This window comes from Aegilops tauschii, chromosome 2, assembly GCF_002575655.3.
Source record: "Aegilops tauschii subsp. strangulata cultivar AL8/78 chromosome 2, Aet v6.0, whole genome shotgun sequence".
NCBI classification, from domain to species: Eukaryota; Viridiplantae; Streptophyta; class Magnoliopsida; order Poales; family Poaceae; genus Aegilops; species Aegilops tauschii.
The window spans coordinates 493,840,357-493,861,446 of NC_053036.3; the positions used below are offsets into that span (position 1 = coordinate 493,840,357).

Consider the following 21,090-nt stretch of genomic DNA (forward strand, 5'->3'; position numbering starts at 1 on the left):
GAGCGGTGTCACGGGAGGAGACGCTCGTCAGACCCTTGGGTTTCCGGAGCGGGGCCACGTGTCGTTCACACCCGAATAGGAGGAGACGCTCGTTGAAATGTTGGGTTTCCGCAATCAATACACGAATGTGGCTCCGCGTACAACACAAGCATGCCTCCCCCGGCGTCCTGACCGTGCCTCTCCTGGTGACACAAACAGAGACGAAGGTGACTCTGGATAATTATAGTTCATGCGTTTGTGGGCTTGACAACCGTGCCTGTGACCTGAAACACTAACACACAGAAAGTCATCTTCATGCGTAAAGGACTGTGACACTACTAAACATATAAAGTCGCCTTCGTGCATTTGAGTTAAAATCTTACAACGAAAACAATTGTAACAACGACAGTCGCTCAATTCTATTAGGTTTCCGTAATAAATGCACAAACGTGACACCAAGTAAGAACAAACCATGCCTCCGTGGGCTGGACGTCTGTGCCTCTCCGACTGACCGAGTCCACCGACTCATTCGGAATACAATTAGAAAACCTCTGTGCGTGACTCTATATAATTAGAAATCCTTTGAGGGCTGTATCAAGAACGTCGACGCCTTTATCAAGAAAGAAGCGTGACGCAACTCAGTACGGAACCGTGTCTGCATGGACTTCACGTCTGTGCTTTTAAATACAAGGAAATAAGCTTTTAAAATCAGCGTCTCTCATATAGGCAATTCTGTGTTTCACAGAGTAAACGCCCGTGGCTGTGCGTAAGACAAAGGTTCAGTTCCGTGGGCTAGACGCCCGTGCATCTCCGTCTGATCGTGTCTCACAGGCGAGCATGACTCTGTGTAATACCATCGACCATGCGCAATAAACCCATGATTGTGACCTTGCCTAATACTAAAGTATGCCTCCATGGGCTGCTCGTCCGTGCTTCTCTGTCTGAACGAGTCATTTGAATCATTCGGAACACAAACACAAGTGAACATGACTATTTAATACCACACGATGCCTTTGTGGATTTGACGCCCGTGGCTGTGACCCTAATGACTGAAACACTGAAACACAGACAGTGCAAGCCGTGCTTTTAAAAAACGCGCAACAGCGATGACATCTGCAATTATGTCCCTGCACTGTGCCTATCCGTACCTCATGTGCATAACCGTGCTTGCGATGCGTGTCCAACCGTACTTCATGTGCCTTCACGCGGTGCTTCTGTGATGCAAAGATTTCAAACACAACGGGTCACAGTTGTGTTTGCATTTCTGTTTTACAAATGGATATAGTGCCTGGCAATAGGTTCACGACGTTTCCTGTGAAAGAATTATGTCTTTCCGTGCTACTGAAGCACGTGGAATCACGGGTGTGCCTATGTGGCATGTAGAACAGTGCGCGTCGTATCACTTCACAGCCGTTGTGTGGTTCGTGGCAAACCGTGCGTTTGCCATGGTCGTGCCTGTGTGACAGGTAGAACAGTGCGTCTCGAATCACTTTTCTATGAAGGCATGACCGTCTGTGTGTTTGCTGACAAACCGTGGTTCACTGAATCATTCGGAACACAAACACAAGCACAAGTGAACATGACTCTATATAATACCACACGATGCCTTTGCGGATTTGACGCCCGTGCATGTGACCCTTATCACTGAAACACAGAAAGTCACAAATGTACATAGCCGTGGCTGCAGAGACTTGAAGCCCTTTTAGCTAATGAAATGTACGGCATGAGCAAAAGACCGTTTAGCCATAGACCGAAATACCGATGTCGCTGTTGGCAAGGTTACAGATTGAGCAAAAAGGTACGGGCATTGTTTCACCACACCTACGTAAATTCCAAACCGGAAAGTGGCGGCAACATCTCACTCCAGCACTGTTTTCAGCACTTACAAGTGAATGGATCCTTTAAATCCAGGTGCTCAACGCATGCATGCCTTAGATCCAAGTTCCCGTGGTTGCAACTTGGCGACAACCTAAGGCAAGCATGTTTATAAGCCTTTTTGTCCCACTGAAGCACGTCTTGTTGCTGTTTGCAGAATTCTTCCGTGAAGTCTTCCTGAAGAAGAAACTTGATCCTCATAGTCTGCAACTGTGCTGCGTTGAGAATAAAGAATGTCGCAAATCGAATGCTTTTCTCGCATTGAACATAGCTTTCTAGCGTCAGTGACTTCAAACGAATGTCATGATGGTGCTTGCAAGAACAATCGTTCGGAAGACTTTCTTTATTAGAGGCTATTTCCTGAATAAACATGAAGATTTGAAATGGTTAAGCTCCATAAAGAGTGATTCTGCTAGGAGAGCAAGTGAAGGAATAATTCTATAACCTCTGTTGTAATAAAAGCTTTTTTTAGTTTTGTCCTAATTCTGGTCCATAACTATATATAGCTTTGTCCATTACATACAAATGTAAGTGACGTTTTTTTTGTTGAATGGAGTTCTACACCATGCATGGTATGTGTTTTACAATTTGTGTGAGAAGCATCACCTCGATATACAAGTTCTCCAAGCTTCGGAAGTGTTCCACCAAGGAAAAGACTGCGTGCAGGTCATAATCCATGCTGATAGACAACGTCTTGATTGAATGAACTGCTGTGGATGTGCTGACTGTCGGCAAACACTTCATGTAGAATAAAACATAATATTAGTAGAGTAAAGGTTGAATTGCATGGAACTTGTTTGTACCAATGAATGGAGGTGAAAATATTGTTGAAAGTTAGTACCTGAATAATTATACGGTCATTTTTTACGTCAGATTCACAGAAAATATTAGATAATTTGCCCATGACCTGCAGTTTAGGTGCAGAGGTGATAACTATCCGCAACTTCTTGCAATCACCATCACAAAGCAACCGTTGAAGTGATGAGGCATCTTCTATAACAATTTTCCCATAGTAACCAGAAATGCCGATGCTTATAAGGTTAGGTGAGTTTATTCTGATGCAATGGTGCCTGACTGTCCAAACAAGTAGCAGAGACTCAAGTGTAGGAGAAGTAGAGCTGATGATGCTTTGTAATGAGACGTCTGATACATCAACATCTACTAGCGAGAGTCTCCTGAGCAGTGGTAGTTTAAGCACCCGTACATAATTGTCTGGTAACTTGCAAAGAGCAAAGGCGATGGTTTGGAGAGAGGAGGAAATGTGAGGGTTTAATGCTGGTGGTGATGGCATGAGCGAAGGGCATGAGAATGGCCCTATGTCATGTTGTCTCAAGCATGGTGGGAATAGGTAGTAAAACTCGAGCACCTGGAGATTGTTCAGTCTTGGGGATCGAAGCCAGTCATTGACTGTGGAGTGCCTGCAGTGGAGGTAGGACGCCGGAATGCAGAGGTGGCGAACTGCGCTCCGACGGCCGGAGAGGATGGTCTCTGGAAGGTATGAATTATCATACGAATTATCTTCACCGACATGTTCTCCTCTAAAAAAGTTCCAGTGTGTGTTACGCGGACGAGTTCCTCCGGTGTGACAGAGTTCGCGGTGACCAACTCGAAATGTACTTGATCTAGAGGGTTAAAAAGACGTGGGACAGGGATCTCACGGCAGTCCAGATTCAGAGGAGCGGTGCGCCAAACAGGGCGCCACCGACATGCGAGGATTTGAGTGCGAACGCCTTCCTTAGTGGATAGACGGGAGATGATCTCACCGAGGACACCGTCCGGGAGGTCGCCGATGCGGTCCGGACCAGACTGCTCTTCTTGATCCTCAGATCCAGTAGGCGCACCCTCGCTGCTTCCAGCCGCTACCCGTGAGATCCCATCTTGGGGGGAAAATTGTATTGAGATCCAAAAAGAGAGAAGAAGCCATCTAGCTAATAACTATGGACCCGATGGTCTGAGGTAAACTACTCACACATCATCGGAGAGGCTATGGTGTTGATGTAGAAGCCCTCCGTGATCGATGCCCCCTCCGGCGGAGCTCCGGAAAAGGCCCCAAGATGGGATCTCACGGGTACAGAAGGTTGCGGCGGTGGAATTAGTTTTTTGGCTCCGTATCTGGTAGGTTGGGGGTACGTAGGTATATACAGGAGGAAGAAGTACGTAGGTGGAGCAACATGGGGCCCACAAGGGTGGAGGCGCGCCTGGGGGGGGGGGGGTAGGCGCGCCCCCTACCTCGTGCCCTCCTGGTTGATGTCTTGACGTAGGGTCCAAGTCCTCTGGATCGCGTTCGTTCCAAAAATTACGTTCCCGAAGGTTTCATTCTGTTTGGACTCCGTTTGATATTCTTTTTCTGCGAAACTCTGAAATAGGCAAAAACAGCAATTCTGGGCTGGGCCTCCAGTTAATAGGTTAGTCCCAAAAAATAATATAAAAGTGTACAATAAAGCCCATTAAACATCCAAAACAGAATATAATATAGCATGGAACAATCAAAAATTATAGATACGTTGGAGACGTATCAGCGGCGCGATCCCAGTAATGGAGATGGAGATGGAGGTCAACTCCGGTGCCCTGAGAACCAAGAGGGCGAGGCTCGTGCCACCGGCGACGCCGTCCTCTGGTGGTTTGGCGGTAGTGGCTGGAAGCGGCGAGGGTGCGCCTACTGGATCCGATGATCAAGAAGAGCAGTCTGGTCCGGACTGCATCAGCGACCTCCCGGACGGTGTCCTCGGTGAGATCATCTCCCGTCTGTCCACTGAGGAAGGCGTTCGCACTCAAATCCTCGCACGTTGGTGGCGCCCTGTTTGGCGCACCGCTCCTCTCAATCTCGACTGCAGTGAGATCCCTGTCGATCGTCTTTTTAAGCCCCTAGAAACAGTTCATATCGACGTACTATCCATGCTCCCTAGTAAGGATGTCATTCGCATTAGATATTTTGGAACTCGGTGTAGTTTTCAACCTGACGTTGATGGTTCGTGCCTATGGAAGCCATCCTCTCCGGTCATGGGGGCACAGTTCATCGTCTCTGCATTCCGGCGTGCTACCTCCACTGTAGACCCTCTACAGTTGACGCCTGGCTTCGATCCCCAAGACTGAAGAATCTCCAGGTTGTCGAGTTCTATTACATGTTCCCACGTTTTGTGGGAAAAACCATCTCACTACCACACGAAATCTCTTCGTCTGTGCCCTCACCACCGACTTCCACGCTGCTGTTTTCCTCCTCTCTGCACACCGTCACATTTGCTCTTTGCCAGATACCTGATGAGTATGCACGATCATTTAAACTTCCATTCCTCAAGAGGCTTTCGTTTTTGGAAGTTGATATATCAGACGTCTCACTGCAAAGCATAATCAACCATGGTTGCCCTGCCCTCGAGTGGCTCCTGCTTGTTTGCAATAACTTGGACCACTGCATCAGAATAAACTCAGGCAAAGTTTAAGTCATCTGTATCCTTTGTGAGAACGGTGAACTCGTTGTTGAGGATGTGCCCTCACTTAAACGATTGATTCACGATATTCAGAGCCGGCACTTGCAGATAACTGTCTTTTCTGCACCTAAACTTGAGTGTCTGGGTAATTTTTATGAAGGATTTCCTGAATCCAAGATTGTTTTTGGCTCTACAGTTATTGAGGTACTCACCTTTTGCACTATACTCTTTACTTGCATTCGTTGCAGTGCCGAAGTTTCATGTCATGCGACCTTTTATCTAACTAATTTTATGATATGTGCTTGACGCAGGCTTTGTTTGTAGTCAGCCTATCAATGGCGGTTCAGTCTGTGAAGACCCTGCTTATCCACATGTCATTAAATCTGAACAAGGTTGTTGCCTTGGTGCGATGCTTTCCTAGCCTAGAGAACCTGTTTATTGAGGTAACGATTTCCAGACACATTGAAAGCACATACAATGCATAGCATACTATATTGGAGGCCTCTGTCTCCCTTTGTAGTCCTTGAGTATTCTCACTCTTCATGCATTTTCAGGGAGGAGTATGCCGCGAGAAAGGTGTAACAAATAAGTGGCGCCACAAGCACCGGCTGTTTCTCAAATAGCATGACATTCGCTTGAAGACAGTAACGCTGGGAAAATATGTACACTGCAACAAAAACATTGAATTTGCAACGTTCTTTGTTCGGAACGCAAAGGAGTTAGAGACTATGAGGCTTAAGTTTCACTCCCCCAGACAACATCACTGAAGGATTTTATGAACATCAAGAAGAGGTGCTTCAATGGGGAAACAAGGCTTCTAGAGATGCTCGTCTTATATTGTCAGGGTATTGTAGGCATATGAACTTGGATTTAATAGTACACATCTGGACAAACCAGTGTCCAATCATGGATTTGCCGGATCCATTGACTTGTGAATGTTGAAAACGGTTATCCGGCTGTTAGAGATAGGTGTTGTTGCGTGCTTTCCAGTTTGGACTTCCAGCTTGTACTTTATCCATTGTCTGTAAGGTTGTCAGGAACTTGTTTTGTGCTCTTCAGCCGTGAAGCAACTCACAAGCTCAAAAAACTATCAAGTTTTCATGTGTTTGTGCACCGTCTGTATGTTTGGATTTCCTTTTGTGAATAGAGCGAGCGACTAAAATCATCTGGAACACGCAGTCACGTGTGATGTGAGGGCCATGCCTCTCCAAATAACTCGTTAGCTGAAGTATTTTACAATACAGAGGCGGTCGTGCCTCTTGTACCTGTAAGACTGTGCGTCTGTTGTCACTGCACGACACTTCCTTTGTGCATGTCCGTGACTCTGTTGTCACTGTGCGTCTGTTGTCACCGTACGTCTTATCGAGGTGGTCAGGGAGAGCAACCCGCAGCCCAACACGTTGCAGCGCCTCCAGGGGCTGCTGATGTCCGCCACGGCGCGTTCCTTCTTCGACGCCAGCTTCGCCGCCTGGCTCAAGGGTGCACTGGAAGACTTCATCCACAAGTTCAGCTTTGCCAAAAGCAAGGTGAAGGACCTGACTGCTCGCCTCCATTCCATGCGTCACCTTTGTAAAGGCCGAGCCTCCGCCTCAGCTTCCGCGACCCGGCTCGCCGGCTCCATGGGAACGATCTCTTTCGCGCGCTGATGGTCCTGCAGCTCCCGGTCGGCACACCGCCGGAGGACCACCTGGAGGTCGCTCTCGCAGCGTAGCGCCTCATCATGCATGATGACATCGACAAGTTCGGCCAGATCTATGGACAGATTGTTTACGAGGACACCTGCAGCGCTGTCCACGAGGCGACCATGGCGGCCTACTTCGACCACAGGCAAACTTTGGCGAAGCTCGTTCAGGAGCACATCCACCTCGCCGACGCCACCCCCACTTCTCGTCCAACCTCTAGACCATCAAGGGCACAAGCCCGGGCGCCTTGATTAGGTCCCTGCCTTGGCTCTGCGTTCATTTGCTGCAAGCCACATCTCACATGCTTGGAGGCAAGTTCTATATATTTATGCTAGCTACTACTACTTTTGAGTTTTCAGTGACCCAGTCGATCTATCATGATCAGGACTTCTATTTATTGTGTGTTCTCTACTATAAATTTGAGTCTAATATTGTATGCCTGTTGTTAATTTCCATTTTTAATTAATAGCATTGATCGTTTAGTATTACCAACTTAGTTTATCTCTTGTAGTCCACTTTTTATGCATCTCTCTATATGCGTGTGCATGTATAATCTGTTTCATTTGTGATGATGTTAATCAACATGCCTCCTCGTGCCTCTTGGACCTGTAAGACTGTGCGTCTGTTATCACTGCACGACACTTCCCCTGTGTATGTCCATGACCCTGGGGTGAACGTTTGGGTGGAAACATGCTACACAACCTAGAACATAGCATCCTGTAGAATCACGACAGTGCTGTTTCTGCAAATTGAGATGTGCTTGTCGTGGAACCACTGTTTTTGTGCTTTGTTTAAAAGCATGCCGTCGCTATATTTTAAATACAATGAAATATAGACAGCCACGAACATCCACGCCTTTTATATCGAATAATATACGTAACATCAAGAAAAAGTGTGACGCAACTCAATACGGAACCATGTCCGTAGGGAGTTCACGTCCGTGCTTTTAAATACAAGGAAATAAGATTTTAAAAACAACGCCCCTCGCATAGGCCATTCCGTGCCTCACAGAGCAAACGCCCGTGGCTGTGCGTAAGACAAAGGTTCAGCTCTGTGGGCTAAATGCCCGTCCATCTCCGTGAGCCTATGTAATACCATCGACCATGCCTTTTGAGCGCTTCAAAAACAACGTCTCTCTAATCTGCCGCTCATTGCCTCACAAAGTAAACAGCGAGTGTTCATATCAGAACCCAATTCTGTTCGGTTTGTGCAATAAACGCATGAACGTGACTCTCTCTAATACTAAAGTATGCCTCGATGGGCTTCTTACCCGTGCCTCTCCGTCTAAACGAGTCAACGGAATCATTCAGAGAACAGACACAAGCGAACATGACTCTATATAATACCACACGATGCCTTTGCGGAAGACAAAGGTTCAGCTCTGTGAGCCAAACGCCTGTGCATCTCCGTCTGATAGAGTCACGGGCTAGCGTGACTCTATGTAATAATACTACCAACCATGTCTTTGAGCGCTTCATGCCCATGCCTGTGTCCAGCTTGAGCTTGTCATAACGTATGTGTCCAGCTTGAGCTTGTCGTACTGAAGTTCGAGCTTCGCCTTCGCCTTCTTATCCATAAGATTGTACAACCTCGTGGATATCTCCGTCTGAATGAGTTGACTGAATCATTCGAAGCACAAAACACAAGCGAACATGACTCAATATAATACCACACAATGCCTTTGTGGATTTGACGCCCGTGCCTGTGACGCTAATCACTGAAACACAGAAAGCAACGTACGTACACGGCACAGGTCATGAACGTACATAACCGTGGCTGCAGTGACTTGAAGCCCGTGCTTTTAAAAAACGCGCCCCAGCGGTGACATCTGCAATTATGTCTCGATAGGGACACGGTTCTCATATAGGCAATTACGTGCCCCACAGAGTAAACGCCCGTGGCTGTGCGTAAGACAGAGGTTCAGTTCCGTGGGCTAGACGCCCGTGCATCTCCGTCTGGTCGAGTCTCATAGGCGACCGTGACTCTATGTAATACCATCGACCATGCACAATAAACACATGATTGTGACCCTGCCTAATAATAAAGTATGCATCCATGGGCTTCTCGTCCGTGCCTCGCTGTCTGAACGAGTCGACTGAATCATTTGGAGCACAAACACAAGCGAACATTACTCTATATAATACCACACGATGCCTTTGTGGATTCGACACCCGTGCCTATGACCCTAATGAATGAAACACAGAGAGTCACAAATGTACATAACCATGGCTGCAGTGACTGCAAGCCCGTGCTTTTAAAAAAGGGATAATTAGATTTATGCCCCTAGTTGTGTCCCACTCGTCTGTTTTACCCCTAATTCCCAAAAGTCACCGGTTCTGTCCAAGTCACTTTGCTCCTCTTATGCTTTTGCCCTTTGACCATTTGACCGTCAGTTTGAAAACTTCATAACTAATTCATACTAAATCAGAAAAATGCAAATAAGATACCAAAATGTTCAGAAAAACATCACCTATATGTCAGTGTCATTTGCATTCATGAAAAAAGTGTTGGAAAGTGCACATCCGAGTTTTAGCTCTTTTTGATACCACCATGAATAGTGAACTCTAAAAAATTCAAAAAAATTCAAAAGAAATATGGTGGCGAAGAACAACAAATGTTCTAAGTGCTTGCCAAGTTTCATTAGGGAACGACATTCGTGGAAGTCGTGGCAAAAAAATAATCTATTTTGGAGTGCTGATTGTTTTTTTTTTCCGCGGCACCCACGAATGTTATTCCCTGATGAAACTTGGCAGGCAATTAAAATATTTATCATTCTTTGCCAGCATTTTTTTAATTTTTTTGAATTTTTTTAGATTTTACTATTCATGGTGGTAGCATAAGAGCTAAAACTCGGATGGGCACTTTCCAACACTTTTTTCATGAATGCAAATGACACTGACATATAGGTGATGTTTTTCTAAACATTTTGGTATCTTATTTGCATTTTTCTGATTTAGTATGAATTAGTTATGAAGTTTTCAAACTGATGGTCAAACAGTCAAAGGGCAAAAGCATAATAGGAGCAAAGTGACTTGGACAGAACCAGTGACTTTTGGGAATTAGGGGTAAAACAGACGAGTGGGACACAACTAGGGGCATAAATCTAATTATCCCTTTAAAAAACGCGTGCCAGCGGTGACATCTGCAATTATGTCCCTGCACTGTGCTTCATCCTCTTTTTTTCGTGAGATCTCCTCCTCCTCCTCCTCTGTTAAGCTCTTGTGTTTTTTGTACGTGCGCAATGAAGACCTAACCTAAGTGTCTATCTCGTGTTCAGTTTGTGCAGTAAACGCTCGAACGTGACTCTGCCTAATACTGAAGTATGCCTCCATGGGCTTCTCGTCCGTGCCTCTCCGTCTAAACGAGTCGACGGAATCATCCGGAAAACAGACACAAGCGAACATGACTCCTTCTGCCCAGCCATGGCGTAGATGGTCGGGATGGAGAACACTAAGAGGAATGGATGGCCTGGCGGCGGAAAAAGGGAGGAGTAGGATGTGGCTAGGGTTTTGAGACATCGTCCGGCTTAAACACTCGGAGCTTCTCCTCGGGCGATGAGCCAGAGCGGTGTCACCAGAGGAGACGCCCGTCGGACCACTGGGTTTCCGGAGCAACGGTAGTGGCGTTCACAGCTGAATCCGAGGAGACGCCCGTTGAACCGTTGGGTTTCCCCAATAAAGGCACGAATGTGACTCTGCGTAAAGCATAACCATGCCTGTCTGGGCTTCACGGCGTGCCATTGTGTAGAATCACGTTAGTAAACAGTGGGTGTTCACATCTGAACCAATTCCACTGGGTCTCCGCAATTAAAGAACGAACGCGACTGTGCGTAAGACAAAGCTTTGCCTTTGTGGGCTTAACGACTGTGGTTCTTCATCTAATCGAGTGGACAGAATCATTCGGAACACAAAGACAGGTGAGCGTGACTCTATATAATACAATACCATGCCTTTGAGGACTGTACGCCCGTGCCTGTGAACCTTAACACTGTGACACATACAACGACAAACCTCCACGCTTCTATCGAATAATATACGTAACATCAAGAAAAAAGCGTGACCCAACTCAGTACGCAATTGTGTCCGTAGAGAGTACATATCTTGTGAACTTTTAATAACAAGAGTTCATGTCCGTAATACCACCGACCATGCCTTTGAGCGTTTTATGCCCGTGCCTGTGACCCTTAACACTAAACATGCGTCTCCGTCTGATAGAGTCACAGGCTAGCGTTACTCTATGTAATACCACCGACCATGCCTTCCTGTGACCTGAAACACTAAAACAAAGAAAGGCAGGAATGTCCACGCCTTCATGTGTGCACAAGATATGACTCTAGTTGGTTCAAAAACTTTGGCTGCAGAGACTTCACGTCCCTGCTTTTAAAAACATCGTCTCTAGAACTGGCCATTACGTTAATCTGTACCCATAAACATGGAATGAACGTGACCCAGCAAAGCAAAACACATTTGTTATCAAAGTTACTGACGGCACGAGGTAACGCAAGACAAAATAAGAAACTTTTAGTGCACTGCTTAATAGCTTCAGATACGAGGATCAAGGTCGCTGCTGTCTAGTTAGTCCGGCGAGACTTCTTTTTTGGTTGCTCGGTGCGAAGTTCCTCGATCTGTTTCTTCATAACGTATGATTCCAGCTTCAGCTTATCGCGCTGAAGTTCGAGCTGCGCCTTCTCATCCATAAGAAGTGCAATCATGGCTTTGTTCTCGTCGTCCAACTTTGTGGATATCTTCACGAAGTCTTCCACAGTATTGAACAGGTTCTTCAGCTGGTCAAAGGAGAAGATGTCAGATTGATGGCAGGACGCACCCTCATCAACATTAGGATGAAGCTCACCACAATTATCCATGTTTCACAACTAAATCAAGTAGCCGAAAGAAAGAAAAAAGTATGAAGCCGAAGTAGGGCGAACTTACAGATGAGGAACCCTCGCCAGCAGAGATCTCCTCCTGCGTCTGGACACGACACTCTGGAGTAGTCTCCCTCTGCACATCCGTGGCTGAGAGTGTCAGGATAGAGAACAGCAAGATTACTGGATGGCCTGGAGGTTGACAAAAGGACGAAGGGGATGTGGCTAGGGTTTTGAGACTCCGTCTGGCTTATTCACGTTTCACAACTAAATCAAGTAGCCGAAGGAAAGAAAATACAAATGAAGCGGAAGCAGAGTGAACTTACAGATGATGAACCCTCACCAGCCTGGATCTCCAGCAGTGTCTGGACACTGGGTTCTGCAGTAGTCTCCTCCTGACCAGCCATGGCGGAGAGGGTCAGGATAGAGAGCAGCAAGAGGAACGGATGGCCTGGCGGCGGGCAGAGGGGGGAAGAGTGTGTTGCTAGGGTTTTGAAACTCCGTCCGTCCGCCTTAGATAGCCGGAGCCTGGCCTCGGGCGACGAGCCAGACCGGCGTCACCGGAGGAGACGTCCGTCGGACCCTTGGGTTTCCGTGGCGGCGCCACGTGGCGTTCACACCCGAATAGGTGGAGACGCCCGTCAAAACGTTGTGTTTCCGCAATCAACGCACGAACGTGGCTCCGCGTAAAACACAAGCATGCCTCCCTCGGCATCCCGACCGTGCATGTCCTGGTAATATAGTCAACGGATGCATTTGGAACACAAATAGACACGAAGGTGACTCTGGATAATTACAGGTCATGCGTTTGTGGGCTTGACAACTATGCCTGTGACCTGAAACACTGACACACAGAAAGTCGTCTTCATGCGTAAAGGACAGTGACGCTACTAAACATATAAAGTCGCCTTCGTGCATTTGTGGGCTTGACAACCGTGCCTGTGACCTAAAACACTGACACACAGAAAGTCGTCTTCATGCGTAAAGGACCGTGACGCTACTAAACATGTAAAGTCGCCTTCGTGCATTTGAGTTAAAATCTTACAACGAAAACAATTCTAACAAGGACAGTCACCCGATTCTATTAGGTTTCCGTAATAAACGCACAAACGTGACTCCGAGTAAGAACAAACTATGCCTCCGAGGGCTTGACGTCCATGCCTCTCCTTTTGACCGAGCCCACCGACTCATTCGGAATACAATATGAAAACCTTTGTGTGTGACTCTATATAATAGCACGCCATGCCTTTGAGGGTTGTATGCCCGTGCTTGTGACCCTTGACACTGAAACACAGACAGCCACGAACGCCGACGCCTTTATCAAGAAATAAGCGTGACACAATTCAGTACGGAACCATGTCTGTATGGACTGCACACTACTAGAAAAAGGCTTACTAGTGGCGCACCAGTTTTGCCTACTAATGGCGCACTACTGGTGCGCCACTAGCACCACGCCACTAGTATTTTTTACTAATGGCGCACCACTAGTGCGCCGTTAGTATTTGGTATACTAATGGCGCACCAGGCAGTGCGCCATTAGCATAGGCCACGGTGCACCATTTGTAAGCCTCCCAGGGGGCCATATTTACCCATGTGCCTAGCCATACTAATGGCGCACCGCGTGGTGATGCGCCATTAGTATCCTTTGGCATACTAATGGCGCACTGCGGGGTGATGCGCCATTAGTATCCTTTGGCATACTAATGGCGCACTGAGGTGTGATGCGCCATTAGTATGTATATTAGGGATTTTTTTTCTTTTCTGATTTTTGCACAGATTACAAAATATATTATTGGACAGGATATAAGCAGCACCACACAGCAACAGCAGATTCATCGAATACAATAGAAGATTAGTCTCCGAATACAATTCATCATATTAGTCTCCGAATTCAAAAGACCGAACAAAGATAGAACATTACAAGTCTCGAGACCGCGAGTAGCGAGTTTGTCGAAAGTAATACTAATCCTAACAAGTCCTACTAATCATCATCATACAACTTCTACTCGTTATTAATAACAAGTCATACGATCATCATCCTGATAGTCATCCAACCAACCCTACTTAATTGTTCTTAGCACATGATCATCAATATTAGGCAGGACCTAAATACACTATTTAAGGTAAAATAGCATAAAACAATATAGACCCTGACTCTCCATTATGGAGAATGGAGATCATCCTGTCTCCAATTCTTGCGCGGCGCTTCCTTTTGCTTCCAAGAACCTCCTTACGACTGTCCATACATTTTTTCCATTCTCTGATTAGCATGTCTCCACTTCTTCTAGAAATCTGGTATGGACAGTTGAGATTCGTAGGATGACCTGGATATAAGTTGAAAACACGAAGGCTACCATTCTGATACATCAAATGAGGCACACAATCCTCAGGGATTCTCTGTTGAAAAACATAGTAATAACTTCATAGTTAGCAATGATGTACTAGTTTTAGAAGTATGCAAAAGATGCACGGATGTAGTAATAGTAAAAAATCATACCAGGGTATCTCCATGGTAGTTACCGTAGTTCAACACGTGCACTAGTGGCACGTATTGACCATAATGTTGAGGAGTTTGATTGTAGATATTGTAATTCTCAAGATCAGTACAAAATCCGACTAGATGATTTTTCTCCTGATAAGTTAACTCGGAGCCATCGGTGTAGTGGGTTTTGTCTACCATGTTTCGCACATTTTTTGAACAATCAAAATAAGCTGTCAATGGAAATAAGTTGTCAACTATTTTTAAATAAACAATATAAATTAGTTAATAATTAACTATGTTTGAGAAACTCACATAGCGGTAGAACTGGAGGCGTATCAACAAGGACCCAAATGTCCATATTGTCATGGTCGGTGTCAGGATCACCAAGATCCATGGTGACAAGCATACCCTCATCAAAACCATACATCTTGCAAAATGCTTCCCAATTTTTGCAACCAAAATGGGTTACGCTCTCAGCATTATATAGATTTACTTCAAAATCCACATCATGATGTGTCCTTAGGTGAATTTTCTTCGTTTCAAAATTTTCATGATCTTCAAAATCCATCCTCTCTAAGACATAGCGTCTTGCATGGCATGGGATAAACTATACTCGAATTGTAAAAGATGAAATTACACGTTGAAATAGTTGAAGTCATGCTTAATTATGAAAAAAACACTTGTCGTCGTTGCGTACCGTTTCAACTTCGAAGGTCTCCTCGAGCTTAATGCTGAAGCGCCGATCATCATCCAGGTGAGGCCTGTCGCACAGACCTCGACCGTCCTGGCACCATTCGCACTCCCCCGGGAGACTTTCGTCGTCCGATGACGACATTTCCTATGTTCATAATTCAAAACTACATCATCTCTGTTGGGTCCAATAAGATAATCCACAGTGTGGTGAAAACACGCCCTTCGAACTGGTTTGAGCAATTGGTGAATGGAGATGGTCTAAGATTTTCAGTAGTAAGAAGTGAAGTGGTAATTTTGAGAGCAAATGGTTAGGATGAGTGGTTCCTACTTAATTAAGTACTAAGACCCCGGCCCATGCATTAGTCACAAGTACCCCATATGTCCTATTTGATGGAAAAGTCATGCTAAAATTCATGGAAAATTTCAGCATGACCTTTGCTGAAAATAGGACATATGGAGTACCCGAATTTGCCGGAACGGAAGTTAATCGACATTCTAGCAAACTCAAGGGCCTCTCGGGGTACAGCAGCAGCATCACAAGTTGACAAAATTTCAGTATTACAGACTTGCTATCAGCATCACAAGTAGTACCAATGGAAGTGGAGCATTACTACTCTACAGAAAGATAACGCAATGTAACAAAAGTGTAACTCTATCTATCTACAATGAGTGGAAATGGCCAAGCCTAAACAACTTACTACTCGATTGGTTAAGCATGTGGATTTGTCAATGATTAATATGATATAAGTGTAACTCTGAAATGAAAGACCATATAGATAAAACAATGCAACAGAAATGAAAGACCATGTTGATTTTCTCAGAACTTTAAGCGCAAATGTCAAGAGCACAGAGTACACATTCTCAAAGAGAAGTTCAGTTCTGCAATCGACAAACCAGACACTTTAATTTTTATCAAGGAAGGGTTTACCCCTCCGATTTCCATTAAGAGAAACCAACAGCAAACTACAAGAACCAGTTATCTTACAAAGATAAAACCAAAAGCTACTTACTACAGGAGCTTATGTCTGGACCTGATGACAACACTGCTTATGGACCCTTATAACTTGGTGCACTTGCATTCAGTCACCACCACCAAATCCTAGTGCAGCTGTGGTTCTAAAATCCTAGTGCACTTGCACTTGGTGCACTTGGAGAACATGATTGGGCATTCTGAAACATAATTGCTCTAGTGCAGCTGTGGTTCCAATTGAGGTGTGCCCTATGGTCTTATACATAAACCAAACAAACTAATTAGGGTTCAGCAGCAAGCAGCTGCACAACTGCATCACTCCCTCTCTCCCTCCCTTCAGATACAGCGGCTCAAAAGTCAAGTAAACTGAAGATTAATCTAACAAGCCTGACAGTAGCTAACTGTACCTAACTGATGCTAACTGTACCTAACTGAATTTTTTGACAGTAGCTAACTGTATTTAGTAATTTTTTCTGTAACAGTCTTGCCCCTATTTGAAGGACAAGCAAATAGATACCTAAAATCCACTAGTATCGCCTCTAAAAAAGCCTAACTGGATTTTTCTGTAACTGTACCTAACTGAATTTTTCTGTACCTAACTGAACTGTAAGGAGTTAACTGAAATTCACTAGTATTGCCTCTAAAGAAGCCTAAAGTCCACTATTATCTACTTTAGGCACAATCATACACAATTCTGACTGTACTGTAACAATTGTACTCTATCAAAATGTTGAAATTTTGACATTCGGAGGGTCACCTGCGTGGTGGTGCCATGCACAGCGGTCGTTGAGCTTGCGCGGTGTGGTGAGCTCGCCGGAGATGGACGGGCCTTGCACAGCGGTCGAGACTCAGAGCAGAGGTTGAGGGCAAGAGGAAGAAGAAGAAGAAGGAAGTGGAGGGGAGGGGCTCACCTGCAGTCGAGGGCGTACACGGCGCCGGCCGGCTGCAGTGGTGGGGGCGCGGGGGTGGAGTCCGGCGGGGGAGAATCACGCCGGCGACGGGGTCGTTGCGGTCGCCACTCCTTGTCGCCGCCGAGCTCACGCCGGGGGGGTGAAGAAGAGGAAGATGGCGGCGGTCCTCCTGGGCAGGCCGCGCGGTGTTGGACGGCGAGCACGAGGTTGATGCAGGTGGGGCCGCGGGGGGAGGGGGGACGGCGAGGGCGCGGGCGCGGGCGGAGGGGGCGGTTGGGCGGGAGGACGTCGAGGGCGCGGGCGCGGGCGGAGGGGGGACGGCGAGGGAGGCGGCGCTCGGCTCGGGGAGGGGGCGTTGGGGGCGGTGGTGGTCGGGTGCGGCGGGGGCAGCTTAGTGTGGGGGGAAGCTTGCTAATGGCGCACCACGAAGCGGTGCGCCATTAGAATGTTTTTTTCTACATAGCAATGGCGCACCAGCCAGAGGTGCGCCATTAGTAATATTTTTTTTATTTTTTTTGTTGGATCTAATAATTTTTTAGAAAATGAATATGAATATGAAACAGTAATAATTTTTTATAAAAACAGTAATAATATTTATGAATATGAAAAAAATCATCAAATTTATTATTTGAAAATATAATCAAATTTGTTTTTTTGCAATTTTAGTTGCATTCATTAGTAGGTTTGCAAAAAAAAGACACTAATGGCGCACCAGGGAATAGTGCGCCATTACTAGTTTAAACTAGTAATGGCGCACTGTTCTCGGGTGCGCCATTAGTAGTTTTGCAAAAAAATAAAAAATAAAAAAATATAGTAGTGGCGCACTATGTGGCTGGTGCGCCATTACTAGTTAGAACTAGTAATGGCGCACTGTGCCCTGGTACGCCATTAGTATGTTTGGAAAAATAAAATAATTTTTTTTTGTTACTAATGGCGCACCGTGTGTCTAGTGCGTCATTAGTGTCTTTCACACTAATGGCGCACCAGCACATGGTGCGCCACTGCTATATAGCAATGGCGCACCACATGTCTGGTGCGCCATTAGTGGCCATTCCATCTATAGCCCTTTTCCTAGTAGTGGCACGTCCGTGCTCTTAAATACAAGGAAATAAGCTTTTAAAAACAGCGTCTCTCTTGTAGGCCAATCCGTGCCTCACAGAGTAAACGTCTGTGGCTGTGCGTAAGACAAAGGTTCATCTCCATGGGCTAAACGCCCGTGCATCTTCGTCTGATAGAGTCATAGGCTAGCGTGACTCTATGTAATACCACCAACCATGCCTTTGAGCGCTTCATGCCCGTGCCTGTGACCTGAAACACTGAATCAAGGATGAGACGGCTGCCGCGGGTTTCCGCTATAAACACACGAACGTGACCCCGCGTTAAATGCAAGCATGCCTTTCTGGGCCGCCATACCGTGCCTCTCCTGGTGATAGAGTCAACGGAATCATTTTGAACGGATCCCTCCACTCTTCTCCCCTTCCCTCCCGTCCCCAATTATGTTTCAATGGGTGTCTCCTCGTATTCGGGTGTGAGCGCCACATGGCGCTGCTCCGGAAACCCAAGGGTCCGACGGGCATCCCCTCCGGCGACGCCGCTCTGGCTCGTCTCCTGAGGCCAGGCTCCGGCTATTTAAGCCGGACAGAGTCTCGAAACCCTAGACACACCCTCTTCCTTGGTCTTTTCAGATCCACGCCACATATAGCGACGCTCGCAGGCAGCGCGATCCCAGCAATGGAGACGGAGATGGAGATCCACTCCGGTGCGCCATGCACCAAGAGGGCGAAGCTCGCGCCACCGGCGACGCCGTCCTCTGGTGGTTTGGCGGTAGCGGCTAGAAGCGGCGAGGGTGCGCCTACCGGATCCGAGGATCAGGAAGAGCAGTCTGGTCTGGACCGCATCAGCGACCTCCCGAACGCCATCCTCGGTGAGGTCATCTCCCGTCTCTCCACTAGGGAGGGCATCCACTCTCGGATGCTCGCACGTCGTTGGCGCCCTGTTTGGCCGACCGCTCCTCTGAATCTTTACTGCCGTGAGATCCCTGTCGTTCGTCTTTTTAACGCCCAAGAAACAGTTCATGTCAAGATCATCAGTAGGGTCTCTGCCTACAGCGAGGAGGTTGCTCGCATACGATACATCGGAAATTGGCATCAGGGAAAAAAAACAGTTCCTGGTGATGGTTCGTGCCTTCCAGAGTCCATCCTCTCCAGCCATGTGGGGCAGTTCTCCGCCTTTGTATACCGGCGTGCTACCTCCAATGCAGACCCTCTACTGTCCACACCTGGCTTGAGTCCCCCAGATTGAACAATCTCCAGGTGCTTGAGTTTTACTACCTATTTCCATGATTTGTGAAAAAAACTGTCAAACTATCACACACATGCTCTTCATCTACGCCCTCACTACCGAAGTCCGTCTTTCGGTTTTCCTGTTCTCTGCGCACTGTCAGCTTCGCGTGTTGCCAGATACCAGACCATTATGTAGAGGTACTTGAACTACCACTGGTCAAGAAACTTTCTCTTGTTGAGGTTGATATATCAGACTTCTCGTTGCAAAGCATGATCAACTCTAGTTGCCCTGCACTCGAGTGCCTGCTGCTTGTTTGCAATAGAGAATGGCATCGGATCACAATAAATTCCCGTAACCTTGTAAGCATCGGCATCCGTGGTGAGAAAGGAGAATTCATCATCGAGGATGCCCCCTCACTTCAAAGGTTGATCCACGATCTCCAGAGCAATAACATGGAGGTATTCATCGTCTCTGCACCCAAACTGGAGACATTGGGCAAATTCAGTATGTCGCTTGACTCCACAGGTCTTATGGTACTGACATTTCACAATAATTCCAGCTGCATTTCCTTGAGAAAGTAGTTTCATGTCAACCAACCTTTTGTTCTAATAATTTTATGTTTTATTTTCTATGTTATCTGAAGGGTTTGGCGATGGCCAGCCTATCTACAATGCGGCAATCTGTCAAAACCTTATTTTTGGCCATGACTTATAAAGTGGACCTGGTCGTTCACTTGCTTAAGTGCCTTCCAAATCTGGAGAACTTGTTTGTTCAGGTGATGATTCTCACGCCCAATGACAAGCTCATACCGTGCATAGTGTAGCACTCCTTGCATCTCAAAAAGCTTATCTTAGATTTTGTTTACAATGGATACACCCTATGTCTAGGCATGTTTTATTTATTTATTATTATACATACATCCGTATCTAGGGAAATGTTTGACGAACTGATTGGGACGGGGGTTATGGAATTTACCGTTCATTTTGTCCTTCCATACATCTTGAGTATCTTTCAACCTTTATGTGTTTTCAGGGAGGAAACATTCCTGATGGTGCAAGAAATATTTGGCGTCGCAAGCACAGTGCGTTTCTCAAAGAACACATCATTCATTTAAAGGCAGTAACACTGGAAGATTATGAAAAAAGCGGGAAGAACACTGAGTTTGTGAGGTTCTTTATTCTGAATGCAACGGAGCTAGAGACCATGAGGATTAAGTTTCGCTTTCCCTCAGACTTCACGCAAGAATTTTACGAACAGCAACAGAAGTTGTTCCTGTGGGAGAATAAAGTTTCCGAACGCACCCATCTCAAGTTATCAGCATGCTGCAATCATCTGTGCTTGGATTTGAAACACAGGCGTGTTGAATGCCTAGATTTGTCAGATCCGTTCACTTGTGCCTGCTGGACACAGGGCTGTAGTTAGTTCCTCAAGCTAGTATAGTTAGATGTTGTTGCGCCAACCTAATTCTGTGTTATGTCTAAACATGACTGAAGCCTTTTGCACCATTTTGTAAGCTTGTTATAACAATGCTTTTGTGCTATGCACCCGCTGTTCTGAAAATTTGTTAGTTTTATGTCACCATCATGATGCTACAAAAACATTCGTGTGCGGTAGTCGACCAGGGAACAAAAACATTTGGAAGAGAAGAGGCACTGCCTTGCCTGTTCTACAATGAACTTGCATCTAGTGGATGTAAACAAGTGCGTCTGCAGTGACCAGACGACACTGCCTCCTTTCGTGGCAGACTGTATGTGCACATGGCCGTGGCTCTGCTTAATCTCAAACCGTGCTCCCAGCGACCTCAGACTGTACGTGCCTTTCGTGTAAACGCATGTCCGTGAACGAGTTTATGTCTGAGTACAAACAATCGAGTCGGCACAGGTGTGCGTTGGCTTCAGGAGTAAGCGCGACTCTGTAGATTGTAGA

General features: G+C 46.3%; 1 protein-coding gene across 1 annotated transcript; it reads left to right on the forward strand.

Moving 5' to 3' along the window:
- Window positions 1-18,420: 18,420 nt before the first annotated feature.
- Window positions 18,421-20,586, forward strand: LOC109753533 (F-box/FBD/LRR-repeat protein At1g16930-like). Its single transcript, XM_020312444.1, has 4 exons — window positions 18,421-19,113; window positions 19,341-19,697; window positions 19,808-19,939; window positions 20,197-20,586. Exons 1-4 carry the CDS (start codon window positions 18,421-18,423, stop codon window positions 20,584-20,586), a joined length of 1,572 nt encoding a protein of 523 aa, XP_020168033.1.
- Window positions 20,587-21,090: the final 504 nt, after the last annotated feature.

Bases quoted from the DNA above. Each gene is read 5' to 3' on its own strand.
- LOC109753533 (XM_020312444.1), top strand. From the start codon at position 18,421: ATGGCGCTGCTCCGGAAACCCAAGGGTCCGACGGGCATCCCCTCCGGC. The intron at 19,114-19,340 runs GTATACCGGCGT...GCGTGTTGCCAG, and splicing joins TGGGGCAGTTCTCCGCCTTT to ATACCAGACCATTATGTAGA. The intron at 19,698-19,807 runs GTACTGACATTT...TGTTATCTGAAG, and splicing joins TTGACTCCACAGGTCTTATG to GGTTTGGCGATGGCCAGCCT.